The 16,615-nt window shown below is 43.0% G+C and overlaps 1 protein-coding gene across 1 annotated transcript; it reads right to left on the reverse strand.

Moving 5' to 3' along the window:
- Positions 1 to 4,576: 4,576 nt before the first annotated feature.
- Positions 4,577 to 12,359, reverse strand: IL22RA2 (interleukin 22 receptor subunit alpha 2). Its single transcript, XM_025178099.3, has 6 exons — positions 12,209 to 12,359; positions 11,269 to 11,407; positions 10,006 to 10,184; positions 7,092 to 7,261; positions 6,348 to 6,507; positions 4,577 to 4,845 (listed from the first exon to the last, which is right to left on the reverse strand). The coding sequence occupies exons 1-5, from the start codon at positions 12,300 to 12,302 to the stop codon at positions 6,352 to 6,354; spliced, it is 738 nt and encodes a 245-aa protein (XP_025033884.2). The 5' UTR covers positions 12,303 to 12,359; the 3' UTR covers positions 4,577 to 4,845; positions 6,348 to 6,351.
- Between the last annotated feature and the right edge of the window lie 4,256 nt (positions 12,360 to 16,615).

Here is a 16,615-nt window from a genome sequence, read left to right on the forward strand (position 1 = left end):
AGCCGCGGAGCCCGAGGGCAGCAGGATAGCCACAGCGCGTCTGGGCTGTCCCGCTGCCCCCGTGCTCCGCGGCTTTGCTCCGGACGCCTGTGGTACAGCAGCTGGGGCGCTGCCGGTTGGTCCCGTAGCGCCGCTCTGGGCGCCACTGGACCAACCCAGCAGCACCCCAGCTGCTCTGCCCCAGGTGTCCCCAAGTCAGCAGCTGCTGAAAATGACCAGTGGCTGACTACAGGAAGCCCCTGCCCCGGGCTTCCTGGAATCAGCCGCTGATCAGTTTCAGCAGCAGCTGACTTGGGGATGCCTGGGGTTCTTAAGTTGAATCTGTATGTAAGTCAGAACTGGCGTCCAGATTCAGCCACTGTTGAAACTGATCAGTTTCAGCAGCGGCTGAATCTGGATGCCAGTTCCAACTTACATACAGATTCAACTTAAGAACAAACCTACAGTCCCTATTTTGTACGTAACCCGGGGACTGCCTGTATATCAAACATATATTTGCATGGGGGCCTAGAGTTCTATGGGGATCTGTTCCCACTGTCTTTGGTGCTATTTCAATGTCAATGAATGTTTAACCTCAAGTCCAATCCCAAAGGATGTGGGCCTCCTTTGAGATTGGTTCCCCACTCCTGCTCTAAGGCCTTGGGGCTAGATGCAGCCCCCCGAGGCTCAGTGAACCCCCCAGCATTGGGGAGCTCGTGCTGATGCTCCATCCTCCTGCAGGGCTGGAGCACACAAAATCTACTAGCCTGGGTCCCCCCCAAGGCTCTGGTGTGTGAGGGGAATGTGGAGAATGCCTTGTCTTATTTTTAACAGCCTGGGGTGTATTGGGGGGGTGGAGCTGGGGGAGAGAGATGGATGAAATAATCTTTGCTTGCTGCAGGGTTCAAATAGGTATTTGCTATTAGATAGGCTGCTTTCCCGATAGCCTGATTGCATGATCCTATCACAGACTCCGCACCTAGATACCTCAGAATCAGTGTATGGAGACTCATGCAGGTTGGGGACCTCTCTCTCGAGTGACCACTCTATCTAGCTATGTTTTATAAGCAATCAGTTATATTGCAGTCATGCAGAGAGGCTTCTACCAGCGAGTATGACTTAAAATCAACAAGTCTGTTCTCCAGATTACATTTTAGAATTATTATTCATCTGAGAAAGTATCATCAAGCACTACAGCTGTACAGGGTCTTGTACTCTGGCAAGGAACCTCAACGGAAAGGAACAATGCTGTCTCAAAGTGTATTTCATAATTGTGTGTTTGACTTTTTATAGCAACAATCCACACCTTGCAAAGTGCCCTTACAGGAGAGTTGTAGAATGGCCTATAGGCTATACTAGTAGATATGATGGACTACACCAGTTGCTGATAAAACACAAACTTTCTCCTGAGGCAAACAATATTATTTACACAAGCAGTATATTAGCATCCAGAGGCTCCCAAACAGAACTGAAGTTTCCATTGTGCAAGGTACTGTAGAAACACTTCATTGTAGACACACCTTGCTGTCCCAAAATTCTCACTGTTTAGTTAGAACCAGTGCAACCTGTAGGTGAAAGACAATTGGAAGAAATGGGGCCATGAGTGATTGAAAAGAGTTGATATGTAGACTAAGCCATGTGTTACAGAGATAGGCAGCTTCAAATCATTTAATAAAAAACTAGGTATGCATATAACTAAAATTAGGGTCAGATGGGGTTACACATTTTCTAATCACACAAAACCAAACACCTTGCCCCTTCTCTGAGACCCCCATCCCCACTCACTCTACCCTCCCCCCCCCCACCATAGTTTGCTGTCCACCACCCTCATTCACTTGCTCATTTTCAGCAGGCTGGGATAAGGGAGAGGGTTCAGAGTGTGGGTTCAGGGTGGTGCTTACCTCAAGTGGCTCCTGGGAAGCAGCTGCCATGTCCCTCCAGCTCCTAGGCAGAGGCGTAGCCAGGTGACAATGTGCTGCGCCTGTCTGCAGGCACCTCCCCCACAGCTCCTATTGGCCAGAGTTCCTGGTCAATGGGAGCTGCGGAGCCAGTGCTTCAGGCAGGAGCAATGGGCAGAGCTTTTGTGGTCACCCCTGTGCCTAGGAACCATGAACCCTCACCAGCTGGACTCTTAAAAGTGCTGACTAGAGCCATCAGGGTCCCATTTTTGACCAGTGTTCTGATTGAAAACTGGATCCCTGTCAACCCTAGAGTCAGAATTCTCTCCTATGTACAAATTGGTTACTGATGTCTCATAAGTGAATTGCTACCAGCAGCTAGATATGCAATAGCTGGTTTCTAGAAACGGAGAGAGCTCCCAGTGTTAGTGGTGTGGAAAAGTACAGCATGGGAAAACATTTCAGTGGAAAAAATGACAGACAGCCTTATTCCAGGATCAAGTAGACTTTATAATGTGTGGTTATTTCAGGAATTTGAACAAAATTAATACAAAGTTGTGTCTAAATCTTGCAGACTCTTTCTTCATAACATCTCTAAGATATGGCATTTACTATTCCTCCACAAAGCTAAAACTCTCACCTAGACTCTCATCTCAGTTATGGCAGCATCCTCTTCACTGGCTTTGGCAAGAGCGATCTTGCCACATGCCTGCTCTAGACGGATTATGTTTGACACGGGTCTCTTTTAAAAATCTAAGTACCGCATCTCCAAGGATGACTCAAGCAAGAGTTGGTTGATGCTTTGTAGATACATGGAACAATGCAATATAAATGCTAAATATAGCATGAAAAAAAACACATTTTTATAAATTTGGACTATGTTGCTCAGACTTCACTGTAAATGACAACTCTCGTGTAAATGGCAGTAAATGTGGGGGTGTAGCAGGAGACGTGAATAACAAACAACTTGCATGTCAGATTTACAGGACATCTTGCTCCCAATTCCTTTAATCTAATTTATGGTAACGGGTGATGCTCTTTTGTTGCTGTTTTTACAGAACTGAAAGTCACTTCCTTCCTTCACCACACTACACTCAAAGGGCACTGAGTGACATTGAAGGCTGGAAATCTTTCCCTGTGGAGTGTGAAAATCACTAGAAATTGGTTTCTTACTTAGACTGAGGGGAAGCAAGCCTTGTGGACGGTGACTCAGATGCTGCTTATCATGAGTCTCACCCATACTTACAAACACTCTCTTCGTCCTGGTTAGGTGTCTGATGAGTGGGAGAGAGTGTGCATGGGGGGGGGGGGTTCCTTTATGTTTTCTAGATTAGCTCAGGTTTGGGGGAGCTTGATCACTCAGCTCCCACCAAGCCACGCAAAGCTACACCTGCACTTTGAAGGCAGAACACAACCTTGGTGGGCATTAGCTGAGGATGGGAGAGGGAAGGGAGACTGTGTGGCTTTCCCTACACACATACACTGGTGCTGGCAGCATGTTGCATTAGTGGAGAAAAAAAGCTTGAAGTGGGGAGGCCGCAGGGAGATGACCGGCAGTAGGGAAAGGCATCAGCAGCCCTCAGCTGTCCTAGCCTTTCCTCTCTGCCAGAGTATTTCCCTGGAGGAGGAGAAGGCTTAGCCAGCAGGACACTATGCTGCTATACATAGCACAGGGAGACATTGCTTGGGTGAGTAAAAAGCCATGAAGGGTACCTGCCAGGGTACGTACCCACACCCTTCAGGCATGCCTTTACTTGCCTAAACTGTGCCTAAAGAAGCTTGGTGGAGTCAAGGCTCTTGGAAGTATGAAACAAGTGTGTGGGGTGCCCAGTGACTGGGCTCTGGGAAGCTCCATGCGCCCTCCCCCCAGCACTTTCCCAACTGCAACTGGGTTGTTGAAGGGTTTCTTTAGCTCTCTACTCCTGGGACAATGATTTTGTTTGTTTTTGCTTGTATCATTGACATACTTGTAGACAGGTACATGGAAATAAATTGCCAAAATAATTGAGGGTGGAGTGATAACATAGTATTATTTTGGCAAATAAAATACTGTACGTAGAGTTTTGCAGAATTTCAAACTATTGTGGGCAGAATTTTTTTGGCATGGCAGGACTAGCAACCACTTTGCACTTTCTTTTGGTGATGTTTAGCGCACACACCCATGTAGTCCCCCACCCTGGGTAATAAACAGCAGTGTAGAAACTGAGGCTTAGGGGAGCACAGACACACTTGAAGTGTGAGAGGATGTGGCCGCGTAGGTACTCTATATAGCACTCTAGCCACCCACGTCTTTCCTCCTTGTCTACATTGCTGTTCAGCCATGTAGTGTCCTGCAGCCTCCCACCACTGAGCTCTTCCCTGATGTAGGGAAAGACTCCAGTGGGTAAGGCTATGGGAGTGGTGAAAGGCTCTGATGTTGGCGGGGGGAGGGGAGGGGAGAGGAGAAGGGGACAGAAAAGGTTTCCATGCTGTCTCCCATCAGCCAGTGAATGGAACTGCAGAAGCCTTTGTCCACTCCCAGATCCTGGCACTGAAGTTGGTAGCTATCTGTACACTACACACTACTGCCTGTAATGCGTAGTGTGGATGCAGAAATAATAATAAAAAAGGAAACTTTTTTCCTTTTTGAGCCTTAGAATTAAAAATGAATTCTAGAAATAACCACCAGAAGATCTTAAATGGATTTAAAAAAAAAGAGGGGGGGGGGGTCTCCCATGAAATGGTTTATGCTGTACAGGGCAAAAATATACATTTGAAGCTGCTTCGGTTGTATACATTTTAAGTTGTGATATGTAAAGATTTTATTTCTTGTGCTCAATGTTACATTAATTGGATTTGGTGAAGCATTGGAGTCCATCGGTTATTTTAAAGACATTTGCCCATGGGCGTGCAAATGTTCAAAAATAGAGGAATCCACTCTATGACCAGTAGAGAAGGAAGAATTGAGAGTAACCTCTTCCACTGTTATCTGTAATACAGGGAATTAAAAAAAAAAAAAAAAGGAAAATTCAGCAGAGCACTGTTAGATAAATACACAATCCCCTTCCCCTTTAGAATACTGAATTAACCGTATTTGCAATGCCTCCAGTTATTTCATCCATTCCCAGCTTCTGTCAAAGGCAAGACAGGAGAGGGATTGCTTGTTCTGTTCACTCCCTCTGGGGCACCTGGCATTGTCCAGTGACATAAGACAGGACACTGGGCTAAATGGACCTTTGGTCTGACCCAGTATGGCTGTTCTTATCCATGTAATAATAAAACCATTCAAGAGTGAGAGTTAAGTTGCTGAAAAGACAATGGCCATACACATCAAAATCCTGCATTCCTTTTTTATGCATAACTTCCCTGAAAGGAGTGCTAAGTCTGCAAGGGACAGGGTAAAACTCCAGCCTGGAGCAGCTAGAGTGCTTCCGATAGAAGCGGCTGCTCATCACTGAAAACAAATTTTTCAACATCACATCTGCTTCTGTTGAGAGTGCCACTGACTGAATGTTTTGGGAGGACATCACCACTCTGCATTATAACACAAAACTGACAGGTGGGCTAGTCTTGGGTAAAGGTAGTGCAGTGGCACCCAGAATCTTGGAATTCAATTCCTGGCACTTCCATGTTTCTTTTGTGACCTTGAGCAAGCTGTACTAGGCAGGATTCACAGCCACAAGTTAAAAGTGACTTGTGTGCACTTTAGATCAGGCCTTTAATCTCTCTCTGCCATGGCTCCTGTCAAATGAGGTTAATACCAATTCCCTATTGCTAACATTTGTGAAGCATATGTTATAATGTGGTGAGAGGCCATAAATAGATAAAAACAGATTTATTGCTGTGGTTTTTCAGATATACTAAGTTTGTTCCCCACTTTAGATTGGACAAAGGGAAGTTTGATAGTTGATGCCTATAAAGCACAAGGCTTGGAAATGTAACACATGAAAACCAAGTATGAAGAGTTTGGTAGGAGGATTCAGGCACTAACTACTATTAGAAGTTTGGGTGGAGCTTTGTAAATCTCTGCTCAACAACAACTTTTACAGCCCCTCATCTTGCCAGAGTTTTACAGTCACTGCATTACAGGTCTGAGTTATTTGTTGTTTCCAGGCCATCACACCTGATGTAAATGATACTGTGTATTTATATTTAAACACAGAGAAATAAGAGGCATTCCTGATCTATTTATATTAGGGGTTTTCCTAAAGCAGTTACAGTAGTGATCTAAGCACTAATGTCAACAAGCAATCCAACATACTGTACCTACCATATCTATTCTGTTTTGGCTTCCTATACACCTGTGACATCAACCCAGTTTTGAGAGAAGTGTATGGAAGCTTTGGGTACATTGCGTTTCAAACACAGTAGCAGTTTCATATGACATTGTTCAGTCTTCTGTTGGCCTGGGCACATGGACTAGGTAGTCTGGTAGACCTTTACCATCTCTAGCTGCCTGGAATCTCAGAGGCCTCACTTTTGTTTACTTACCATGTCACAAGGGCACTGTGCATATCTTACTGCTACACGCGCTGCTGCGATCCAGCATTGGCAAGTAGGTTTCAACCACTATGCAGTAACTGACTTCGGATTTCAAATCTTCAATTTTAACAACTTTGTCTGTTCCTTCATACATCAGTATTTTTTGTTTCTACATGTGGAGGAAGGGGGGGGATCACAATCAGTATGTTCCTGTAATAAGTGTTTCTATGGCCCAGCTTTGTAAGGACAGCAGAATTGTACAGCCATGTTTTGGGATGTGTGAGCGCCAACAATAGTCACTTATTAGCTTATAATGCCTAAAAAGACATTGAAAGACAGAGCCTCTGCCCCAAAGATCTTATTTAGGAATGACGGAGAGCTGAAACACACTAACAAAGGGATAGAATAAAGGGACACAATGATAAAGTCATAAATTATTTTTTTAAATCTCTGAATTCATTGAATAACATTCACAAACAAATCTGGCAGGTTAATTCAATTGTAAATAGAGGTGGTGTTAGCCTATTGGGGGTCCTACACAGAAATATTGCTCATCCCCATCTACTAATAAACTTGTTTAATACATTTTTAAATAAGAAAGCAAATAGTGGGCCCCTTGTAGAGAGTCGGGGCCATATGCAATTGCTCAGTCTGGTTATGTTTCATGACAGCTCTGTTAAAGCAGGATGGGTTTGCACAGGCTTATGTAATTCAATTTTTAGAAGTACAGTGTGTACATCAATGTGCACTTACTTCATCTAGCATGTTGCTGATTAGAAACACACGATATAATAGATCATAATAGTTTGTCATTGGTATCTTGCTGCCTCTTCGTCTTTTATAAGGTGAATTTGGAGCCCGGAGCTTTAATTGTATGGACTTGTTTCTAGGAGTCACTTTTAATGACGGAGGTCCTATCTTTGCTAGAGTAATAAACAAAAATATGAAAATAATTATAACTGATTAATGATGGCCTCACAGTCCTGAATTGTTAGCAATTGGGGGGAAAAGACCAAATTTAAGTCATAATGTTACTATCTTTGTATAGTAGCATCACGCTAGTAAAGCAGTACTTACAGCTGCTGGGTTGTTTTTAAAGCTCTTAATTGTAAGGTGGGGTGGTTTTTTTTAAACCAGTCCAAAGTTTTAATTTGAAAACATGAGAAACATCAGCTCAAAAGTTAAAACTTGTGAAAGTTTGTTAAAATTCCATTTTGCTGTTCACAAAGGATATTTCTTATAAGTAAAATGGAATTTTTATTAGCTAAGGCTCTCAGAATTGTGTATTTGGATTACTCTTAATGGCTACCTTAAAAACATTGGTATTGCCATGAACATAGTCTCACTAAGGACAGGAGCTTTTGACAAGTTTGAAAAACATTTGGGTTTTTGAATAGCTAAGGCTTAACTCTTCTGCATAAACAGGCAATGAATTCCCAATGACATGGGAAGGCAGAATCAACCCAAAGTTGATTGATGGGTGGAGTAGGAGGGGGAACATGAGCAGACATGCTTGCAATAGGGTGCAGAGTGTGCTGTAGCATCTCCTGGCTTGAAGTAGTTTTCATAATATGCAGGCTTTACAGTTTTGATTCAATGGCTCTCAGCACCCCCACCATAAAACATTATTCCAGCACCCCTGAAAGTGAGACAAGTGAACATGTTCCTTCACCCAAGCTACTTCAATAAAATACTTGTCTCTGTTACAAACCTTAGGCTTAGTCTCAAGCAAATAGTTAAGGGAGACATTCCCTTAAACTGTAACAAGCACTGTTAAGTCTGACCCACACAGATCCATGAGCTCAACTGTACCAATCAAAAGTGAGCTAGAAAAGCCTGCCATCCTCTCTTATGTTGCTGCTCCTTTGCATATCATCGCTAGGGTAGATACCATCAAAAGAAAATTACACGTGACACACAAATTTTACCTACTTCTAAATACAAGCTGTGCCAAAACAAAAGTGCATCTGCTATGAACTTCCCTTCAAATTTGTGTCTTTGACCACAGCTATACACCACTGAAAGATATACTGTCCTCACGGAAGCATTTAACTTCTACATAACAACTGCTGGTGTAGACCACTGGCAGGATGTTCCCATGCAGCCTACAACAGTTGACTTTTTTGGCTCCTTTTCCCCATAGCTAAAGGAGAGCACATTTCCCCCCTTACTGTCAAGTTTCCCCATCCTTTGTCCAGACCTTGCAGTGATGTTGAATGCTCTTCCTAGCTCCACGCCATTCAGTGATCTTGGGAATACCCATTTCTTAAGAGGATTAGCCTCCTCTGCTTTCTCAGTTATAGACAGGCATCTAATTAGGATTCAGATACAATCAAGCTAACTGGAATTTCATATGAAGAATTTGTTTTGTAACAGCAATTTTCTCAAGCACGGTTGATTCCTAAGCCCTAAATGTCTAACTGTTAATGCTATTTAAAGTTTTGACACGTGATGGCTGACTAATAATCCTGCATAACACATGTTTCACTCTTGGATTTGCACAACTTTTGGTTGTGCATCTGCCATGCTCTGATGTAGCTAATATATCTTCTGCCTACCACCTGATGAAGACTGAATGCTTGGACTATACAGCCATACTGCAGAGCTCTTATATCCTGCATGGAGTTTCTGGTTTGCTAAAGCAACTGACTTTTACTGACTTTCATAGTTCCGAGCACCCTTGGGTTCCCCCAGCAGTTAAACATTATCACTGTTTCCTCAGAAGCATACACTAGCCAGAAGCATTGAGTGTGAGCAGGCTTGGGCTGGTGGCAGTTATAATTAGTCCAGTCTTTAAGGAAGTGCATCTTCTACAAGAACAAAGTGTACTCGTTGCCAGCTAACTCAGACAGTTTTACTAAATTCATTCTTTAGGCAGAGAAAGGAACTTCCCTATCCTTCTCTAATTTTGCACCAGCCCTTTTGTGTTTGTTCATCTGTCAACTCTGAGTATAGTACCAAGGCCAAAAACAATTATGGCCATGAGCAATAGAGCTTAGACTTCTAGCAACTCATTTTGAGGGAACAAATGTTTACTCAGAACAAAAGAAATCATACCATGAAACAAAAGATACACACTAAGGCTACGTCTACACTGGCCCCTCTTCCGGAAGGGGCATGTAAATTTCACTAGTCGTCGTAGGGAAATCCGCGGGGGATTTAAATATCCCCCGCGGCATTTAAATAAAAATGTCCGCCGCTTTTTTCCGGCTTTTAAAAAAGCCGGAAAAGAGCGTCTAGACTGGCCCCGATCCTCCGGAAAAAGTGCCCTTTTCCGGAGGCTCTTATTCCTACTTCGAAGTAGGAATAAGAGCCTCCGGAAAAGGGCACTTTTTCCGGAGGATCGGGGCCAGTCTAGACGCTCTTTTCCGGCTTTTTTAAAAGCCGGAAAAAAGCGGCGGACATTTTTATTTAAATGCCGCGGGGGATATTTAAATCCCCCGCGGATTTCCCTACGACGACTAGTGAAATTTACATGCCCCTTCCGGAAAAGGGGCCAGTGTAGACGTAGCCTACGATTTAAGAATCACAATGTTAACTTGTTCAACAGTGTAGTAAAAACTTTTCTTATGTTCCAAATTAAAAGTTGTGTGAGGAAAAACAGACACCCCTTGAAGAGGAAGGTCATAGTTCTGTATACAGAATGGACAAAGATTTTCAGACTTACTTTCCCTCCAGGGAGTAAATCTGCTGCTGGTGTTCCAATCGGAATGGACTCCAGCTGAAACAGATTTCACTCTGCCATAATAAGGTTCTCTGATATCAGATGTCTCATGTGTTAGGTCACAAAAAACTTCACGAATACCCCAACATTCGTCTTTGTTTTTCCATAGGTTTTGCCCATACCTGTGAGGGGAGGTGGGGTGGGGATGCAGGAGGAGAGAAAACATAGACTTTGATAATTTCTGACCATTGGTTTAAGGTGGTGACATTTTAGTTCCATATCCAGTTGCTGAGCTGCACTCAGATACCAGATCCTCAGAGCTGCTGTGGCAAATAGATTTTTTTCATCCCAGCTGGCTGCAGGAAAGATTGATTTCATAGGTATTTTCCAAAGTCTGTATATCTGCTCCCCCCCCCAAAAGAAGACATACAATTGAAATGCTGAATGCTTCTTGTCATTACAAACCTATGGCATGTTTCCCCTCCCATAAGGGGTGTTAGTTGCTGCCAACTAGATATTTTGTGTATCTAAGTCTTCCAGCAGTTCAAATTAGAAAATGAAGTCTTGCTTCTCATTTTCTATTGCTGGGCACTGTGGTTTAAGTATTCAAAAGTGACTGGAAATTTAAGGTGCATCTACGTGGGATGCCCTACTTGATGTGTGAGAGGGCAGGAGCCCAGCATATATAATATCCAATTCCCCCTTAAAGGGTCACATTGTAGGGAGTTACTTGACATCATCCTTTGTCAGATTCTAAAAAGTCATCTTGTGTGTAATTTGTAGTAATTGACTAAGTTGCCTCTTTTGAAGTAGCCAAGTATGACTATTCCCTGTACATAAGTAGGAAGAGGTTGTCATTAGAGCAGTGTGATGTTTTTCAGTGAAAAATGAAGATTCAGCAACAGTGAAACATTTTGTGAATTTTTGTCAATTCAATTTAATTATTCATGGAGGGGGAAAAACACAACACATCTTTTCAAAATTTCAGTCAACTTTCATGATAAATACTAATAAAAGACATTTGAAAAGCTTGAAATTGAAATGAAACATCCAACACTTTGACTCCAAAAATGAATTTCTTTGACTTTTCAACTTGCCAAATATGAAAAGCAGTTGCTGGAAGTAAGCACCAAACAATTTTTGTTATTAACTTTTTGGAACAGACAGTGAGTAAGGAAAAAAATGAGTTCTTGCTCAGTTCTACTTCTTGACCCAGCAACCCCAGACAAAGACAAGTAGATGCTGGAAGTTCTTCACTGTACTTACACTTTGTACTGCACAAAGTAGGTAATGTCACCTGGGGCATCACTCCCAGGCTGCCAATGCAAAGTGCTGTTGAGGTTTAGTGCGTGAAATTCGACCTTTAGTGGTTTAATTAATCTCTGCAATTCTCTATGCCCTGAAACTAAAGGAATGAATAAGTAAGTAACAAAGGATAGAAAGTGTGCGTCACACATGTACAGTACTAACGTATTTACATTGTAATTTGTGGCATTGTTTTTTACAGAATAGTGAATGTAGTGCCAGTAACAGAGCCCATATTGCCACTTTAGGAATCTGAAGCATTTTAATTCAATTCACAGGTACAGCTACCTCAGAAGTCTCTTGTTCCCCAGTGCCATCCAATCCACAAGTTTCAAGAAGTAGGGATTATTGTTATTTTTTTTTTAATGCAGTGCCTATAAACAAGCTAAAGAGTGAGAGGCTCTGCATGCCTGTTCAAAATATTATCAACTTCATGGTCAATCAGAGATCTAGTCATTGGGGTAGTTTGTGATGTTGGCATCTGTCCAGTAAAATGTGATCTGAAATTTACCAGTTTATGCTACCTAAGAAACTGAAAAGTTATCATATGGTAACAATTTTCATGCTAACCTGAACCAGTTAAACCTCAGAAGCATCCAATTCCCCACCTTTCAATGATACAGAGCCTGGCTACCTACTCTGGCTCTGACACTGGCATTGTAACAGAATAAACTAAAACATGTTAGTTACTGTGACTGATGATACAGCTGTAAATGTTTTTTAAATGGGAAACATTTGTCTTTGCTTCTAATTCAGTACCTTGAAAAACAACAAACACCTTGAACTGAAAACTTTACACACTTGTGAAAACACCCAGAGATCCTGTCTCAGTCATTTGTCTGGATTCATTATGAAACCTAACTTTGCTTTTACATCAAAAGAATTAGAAGCATTGACTTACCAGTTGCACCAGTCCAAAGTAAATTTATCAGAAAGTAGAGGGGGTAGTGTTTGATCAGCAAGGTTAAAAGAACAGCTGCATGAACGGAGAGCATCTCTGTACCTCTTGGCCATTCATACCCTAATGTGTCACTACACTGAAAAGGAAGTGTTTATTCACTTGTACATTTTAGTTCCCTCTTTTGAATTAGGAACTCATTAGCCAGGATAGGTCAGGTCTTACATAAAGTAACTTTTGACATAGCCAAATTAATATCTTCATTGTTCTGCATTAAACACCCAGCCCCTTGGTCTCAAATTGGCAGCTATGTCATTTCTAGGCTCGGAATGAAGCTTTTAATAAAGCAGGCCTGGATTTTCTGGCATGATGCACTATGGAAATTCCCTTCCTCCCAACCTTCAATCCCTTCCCCCCAACATTCAATCAACTAGACAACAAAGTGTCCCTGACCCATGCTAACTACAGCATTCCCCTCTTACTCCACAACTCCTCCAATGCACCTCCCCACCACCTCCCACTTAGCCTCATGCTCCCACAAGCCCCAGCAGCTCTGGCATACACACGGCCCTGTGCAGCCCAACACCTCAGCATCACAAGCCAGAGCCACAACACCCTCCACTCATTCCGTAGCCCACCAATTACTCGTCCCCAGCCTGTCATACACACTGTCCTCAGGAACTTCCTGGCCACTTAGAAGTGCCTCCCAAGCCAGTGGTCCTATCCCAGACTAGATCAAATCCCTCCTGCTTCCTACTGCCCAGCTTCGCTCATTCCACACGACTCAGATTTGGCTCTGCTGCCCCTTGGTCTTAATGGAGGGGCAGCCAAGCCCAACTTCAGTGAGTGGCATAGGGGCCCAATACTCAGGGGTACAGTGCTGCTCAGATTTGGCCTGGCTTCTTCTCCGTTGTGCCTAGCATTAAATTAAAAACAAAGAGTCCTTGATTTTTAAAGTTAGCATCCTAAACCCATATCCAGGCACCTAAATAAATGAGCTGATTGTCAGAAGTGCTGAGTATCTAGCTTCTCCTAAAATGAACATAATGCTTTTGGTCTATGCTGAGGCCACCAGAGTCACCACTCTATACCAGAGTCATCTATTTTGACTATCACTTGCTGTGCTGTGAAGAGGCTTTTATTTCTTATTCTGCTTTGCTGCTCCCCCACACAAAGTCAAAGAACATGACAAAACTACACTTCAGACCATAAGACTGAAGGCTATTAAAAGTAATCAAGGTTGATGTCTAGGTATTTGGGTGCATAATGCTTTTGATTTCCAGTTCTGTTTAACATGTTCATTGTGGAATGTATTTTCAGAGCAATGAGAGTGAATCATAGAATCATAGAATACTAGGACTGGAAGGGACCTCGAGAGGTCATTGAGCCCAGTCCCCCAGTCCTCTGCTTTTAAATAGCAGAAAGGGGCTCAGCATCCAGAACTCCCACTAACTTCTATAAGAGTTACAGGTGAAAGAATTTTTTTAAGGCAAAACAAAGTTGTTTTGTTTTTGGCTTGACTTTAAGTCTCATGTTCTTTTACAGATGCCTCAGAGTTCAGTATCTAATGTACTGTGCTATCCACCGTGCTCTACCAACTGCTCTGTTTATGACCTTGTTTAAATACACTTACTGGGTTGCTACCCCATCTTCTAGCACCAGCATCAGTGGAGAGGTAGCAGATATTTGGGCTTTGCGGTGGACTTCCCAGTGAAGTCAGAGTCAGTGACATAGTCGGGATATATTCTAAGTGTAACACTGAAGTGTAAGTCCTGAAATGAGATGTCAAACAGCATGCAGCCAATTCTTTCTTCCAAGAATATTAGCCCAACTTGGAATGTTAAAATTTCAGCAGTTACACAGTGATACACAGAAGAAGGGGGCACTGGTACATGCAGGGAGCCTGTGAAGTCTACACAGTTACACTTTCACATCCCTAAGCCCAGGTCCTGTTCTGAAGGCCCAGTCTGCCTCAGGAACAGGCCAGAGACCAAGGCAGAGAGCAGGCTCTTTAGTTGCTTTGCACAAGACCCCCCTCTCTCCTGAAACTGCCTGTACACAAAACCTTACAACACTAAAAATAATATGCCATATCTTCCCATGAGGCCATATTTGTTCACGCCAACCTCTCCCTCCTTGCTCAACTTAGTAGACTGTTTACCAGTGCCACCTTGTGCTGCTTTTCACAAAGGTATAACTAATGCACACACGGTACATATGGGCAGAAACATTAGCCCAGATGCAGTCTGTCCAAGGACAAAGTCCTGGTCCAACTGAAATCAACAGCAAAATGCCCATTAACTTCAATGGACGCAGATTCTGGCTGCAAATACTAGTTTTAATGACAAATAAATGAATTAAAGAGTTGTCTATGTGAAGTGGTGGCCACACTTTAATACACTGGTAATCTGGAGAAAAGCTACAGTTAGTTGCTACTCCAAATGAAACCCAATTCAGCACCAGTGTAAGTGGGGACAACTTCATTCTTGTTAGTGAAGTTGTACCTACTGTGACAGGGTCAGGCGAAATGGCTACAGGAGAGTGTTAGAAGACAGGTACATTAGCTCCAGATAAAACAGGTCCTGTTTCCCTGGGTAAGCTAACGGGCTATTCCAAAGCAATTAAATCACCTGGAGTCAATTAGGAACTTGCTAGAATCGGTTGAGACAGGCTAATCAGGATATCTACAGCCAATTAAAAATTTATTAAAAAAACCTTACCTTTTGTTCCAAGCACGCAAGGAGCCAGAGTAAGAAGTTGCACTGTTGAAGGTCTGGGAGCTAGAAATACTGTCTAGTACCAGAAGGAAAGTCCTGTGGTAAGGATAAAGAAGGTACTGAGGAAGGGACTGCAAGGAAGTAGCCCAGTGAATTGTAGCTGTTGCACAAAGAGGTTGCAGACACATCTCATCCACAGGGTCCATGGGCTGGAACCTGGAGTAAAGGGTGGGCCCAGACTTACCCCCATCTCCTGACTTGCTATTTGCCATGTGAGAATTGACCTGGACAGTGAGACACACCAGAGGGGAGGGACTACTTTGGAAAGGGGTGTGGCCTGTCCCACACCTGTTCAGCAGAGGCTGCGGGGTATGTTCTCATCCCTTCCCTCCATGCTGGCCAATGCTAAGTAGGGATTTAAATATCAGCTAATTGAATAGTAATTAACCTAATAAATTCTTACTAGTTACTTGACTATTCTATAGTCTCCTGGGGCAAGGCCGACAGCCAGTGCGCTCCGGCTCCACTCCCAAGGAGCCTCTTGCCATTCCAGGCTGCTGCCTCGCTATCAGAGGCAACAGCATGGGGTGCCAGGAAGGAGCTGGTACTCAAGGGGACCCAGTTTAAAAACTAGCTGCCTCACAGACCGGCTGCCTGTTGCCCTGTGTTGCTTCCTCTGATAAGGAGACAGCTGTGCAGGGTGACAGCTGCCCCTGTCTAAGGAGGGGTCTGAGCTCCTGGACCCGGTGTGAGCTGGAATTGAGCCTGGCTGCTTGCCTGCCTCCTAATACACTTCAAATGCAGAGCCACAGCAGTGGTAGGTCCCAGACCTGGCACAAGCAAGGACTGAGCCAGGCTGCTAAAAATGTCCTGGAGAGGGAGGAAATGCATGTAATCTATAGCATTAACCTGTAAGCTTTTGCTTATTGGTTAATCAACTGTACTATTCTATCCCTAATGATAAGGATGGCTAAGGAAACAGCAGGTTTGTGCACCTGGTAAGTGTCTAAACTGAGGGCTGCTGTGAGCCTGAGGCAAGCAGTCTGATCAAAAGCACAGACTCTGCCAAGACAGAGAAGGAGCTTTGTCACTATGAACATTAGGACTCAATTTTGCACTAAAGTTCATTAAAAATTGTGGATTCTTTTTCTAAATAGTCAATTATATGATGGGCGAGGAATTATAGGAACACAAGGAGTGAAATCCAGCAGAAAGCAAAAGAGCAAGCACAGAACATGATCCCAAATAACATGTGTCACTGACTGGCAAATTGTTCTCCTGTTACCACCCTCACCCCGCCCTTCCACCAACACACTTCCCAAACAATGATGACCTTTAAGCAGTTCCTTTCCCTAGAAATAGCTGGTATTTATTCCATAATGTTTTATGACCTTGAATTCAGGAATAAGGAACTGTTACATAATCTAGTAACAAGACTCTGTCATCACTGAATTTTACAGCTGTGCTTCCTTCAGCAAAGGATTATAGACTTTGAACTGAACCACTGTATACACATTTGTCAAAGGAACATTGCAGTATTTGAGTGTGAAAATACTGTATATTTGAAATAAGAATTTATAAATAAGAGGCAATTTTAAGAAAAATGAGAATTGTGAAAGGTCACTGAAAATTGGAAATATGAAATATTTTGGACAGGTTTTTCCAGATATTTAAAATATATTAATTCCTTAAA

The sequence above is a fragment of the Pelodiscus sinensis genome, chromosome 3 (assembly GCF_052426305.1).
Source record: "Pelodiscus sinensis isolate ZL-2025 chromosome 3, ASM5242630v1, whole genome shotgun sequence".
Lineage (NCBI taxonomy): Eukaryota > Metazoa > Chordata > Testudines > Trionychidae > Pelodiscus > Pelodiscus sinensis.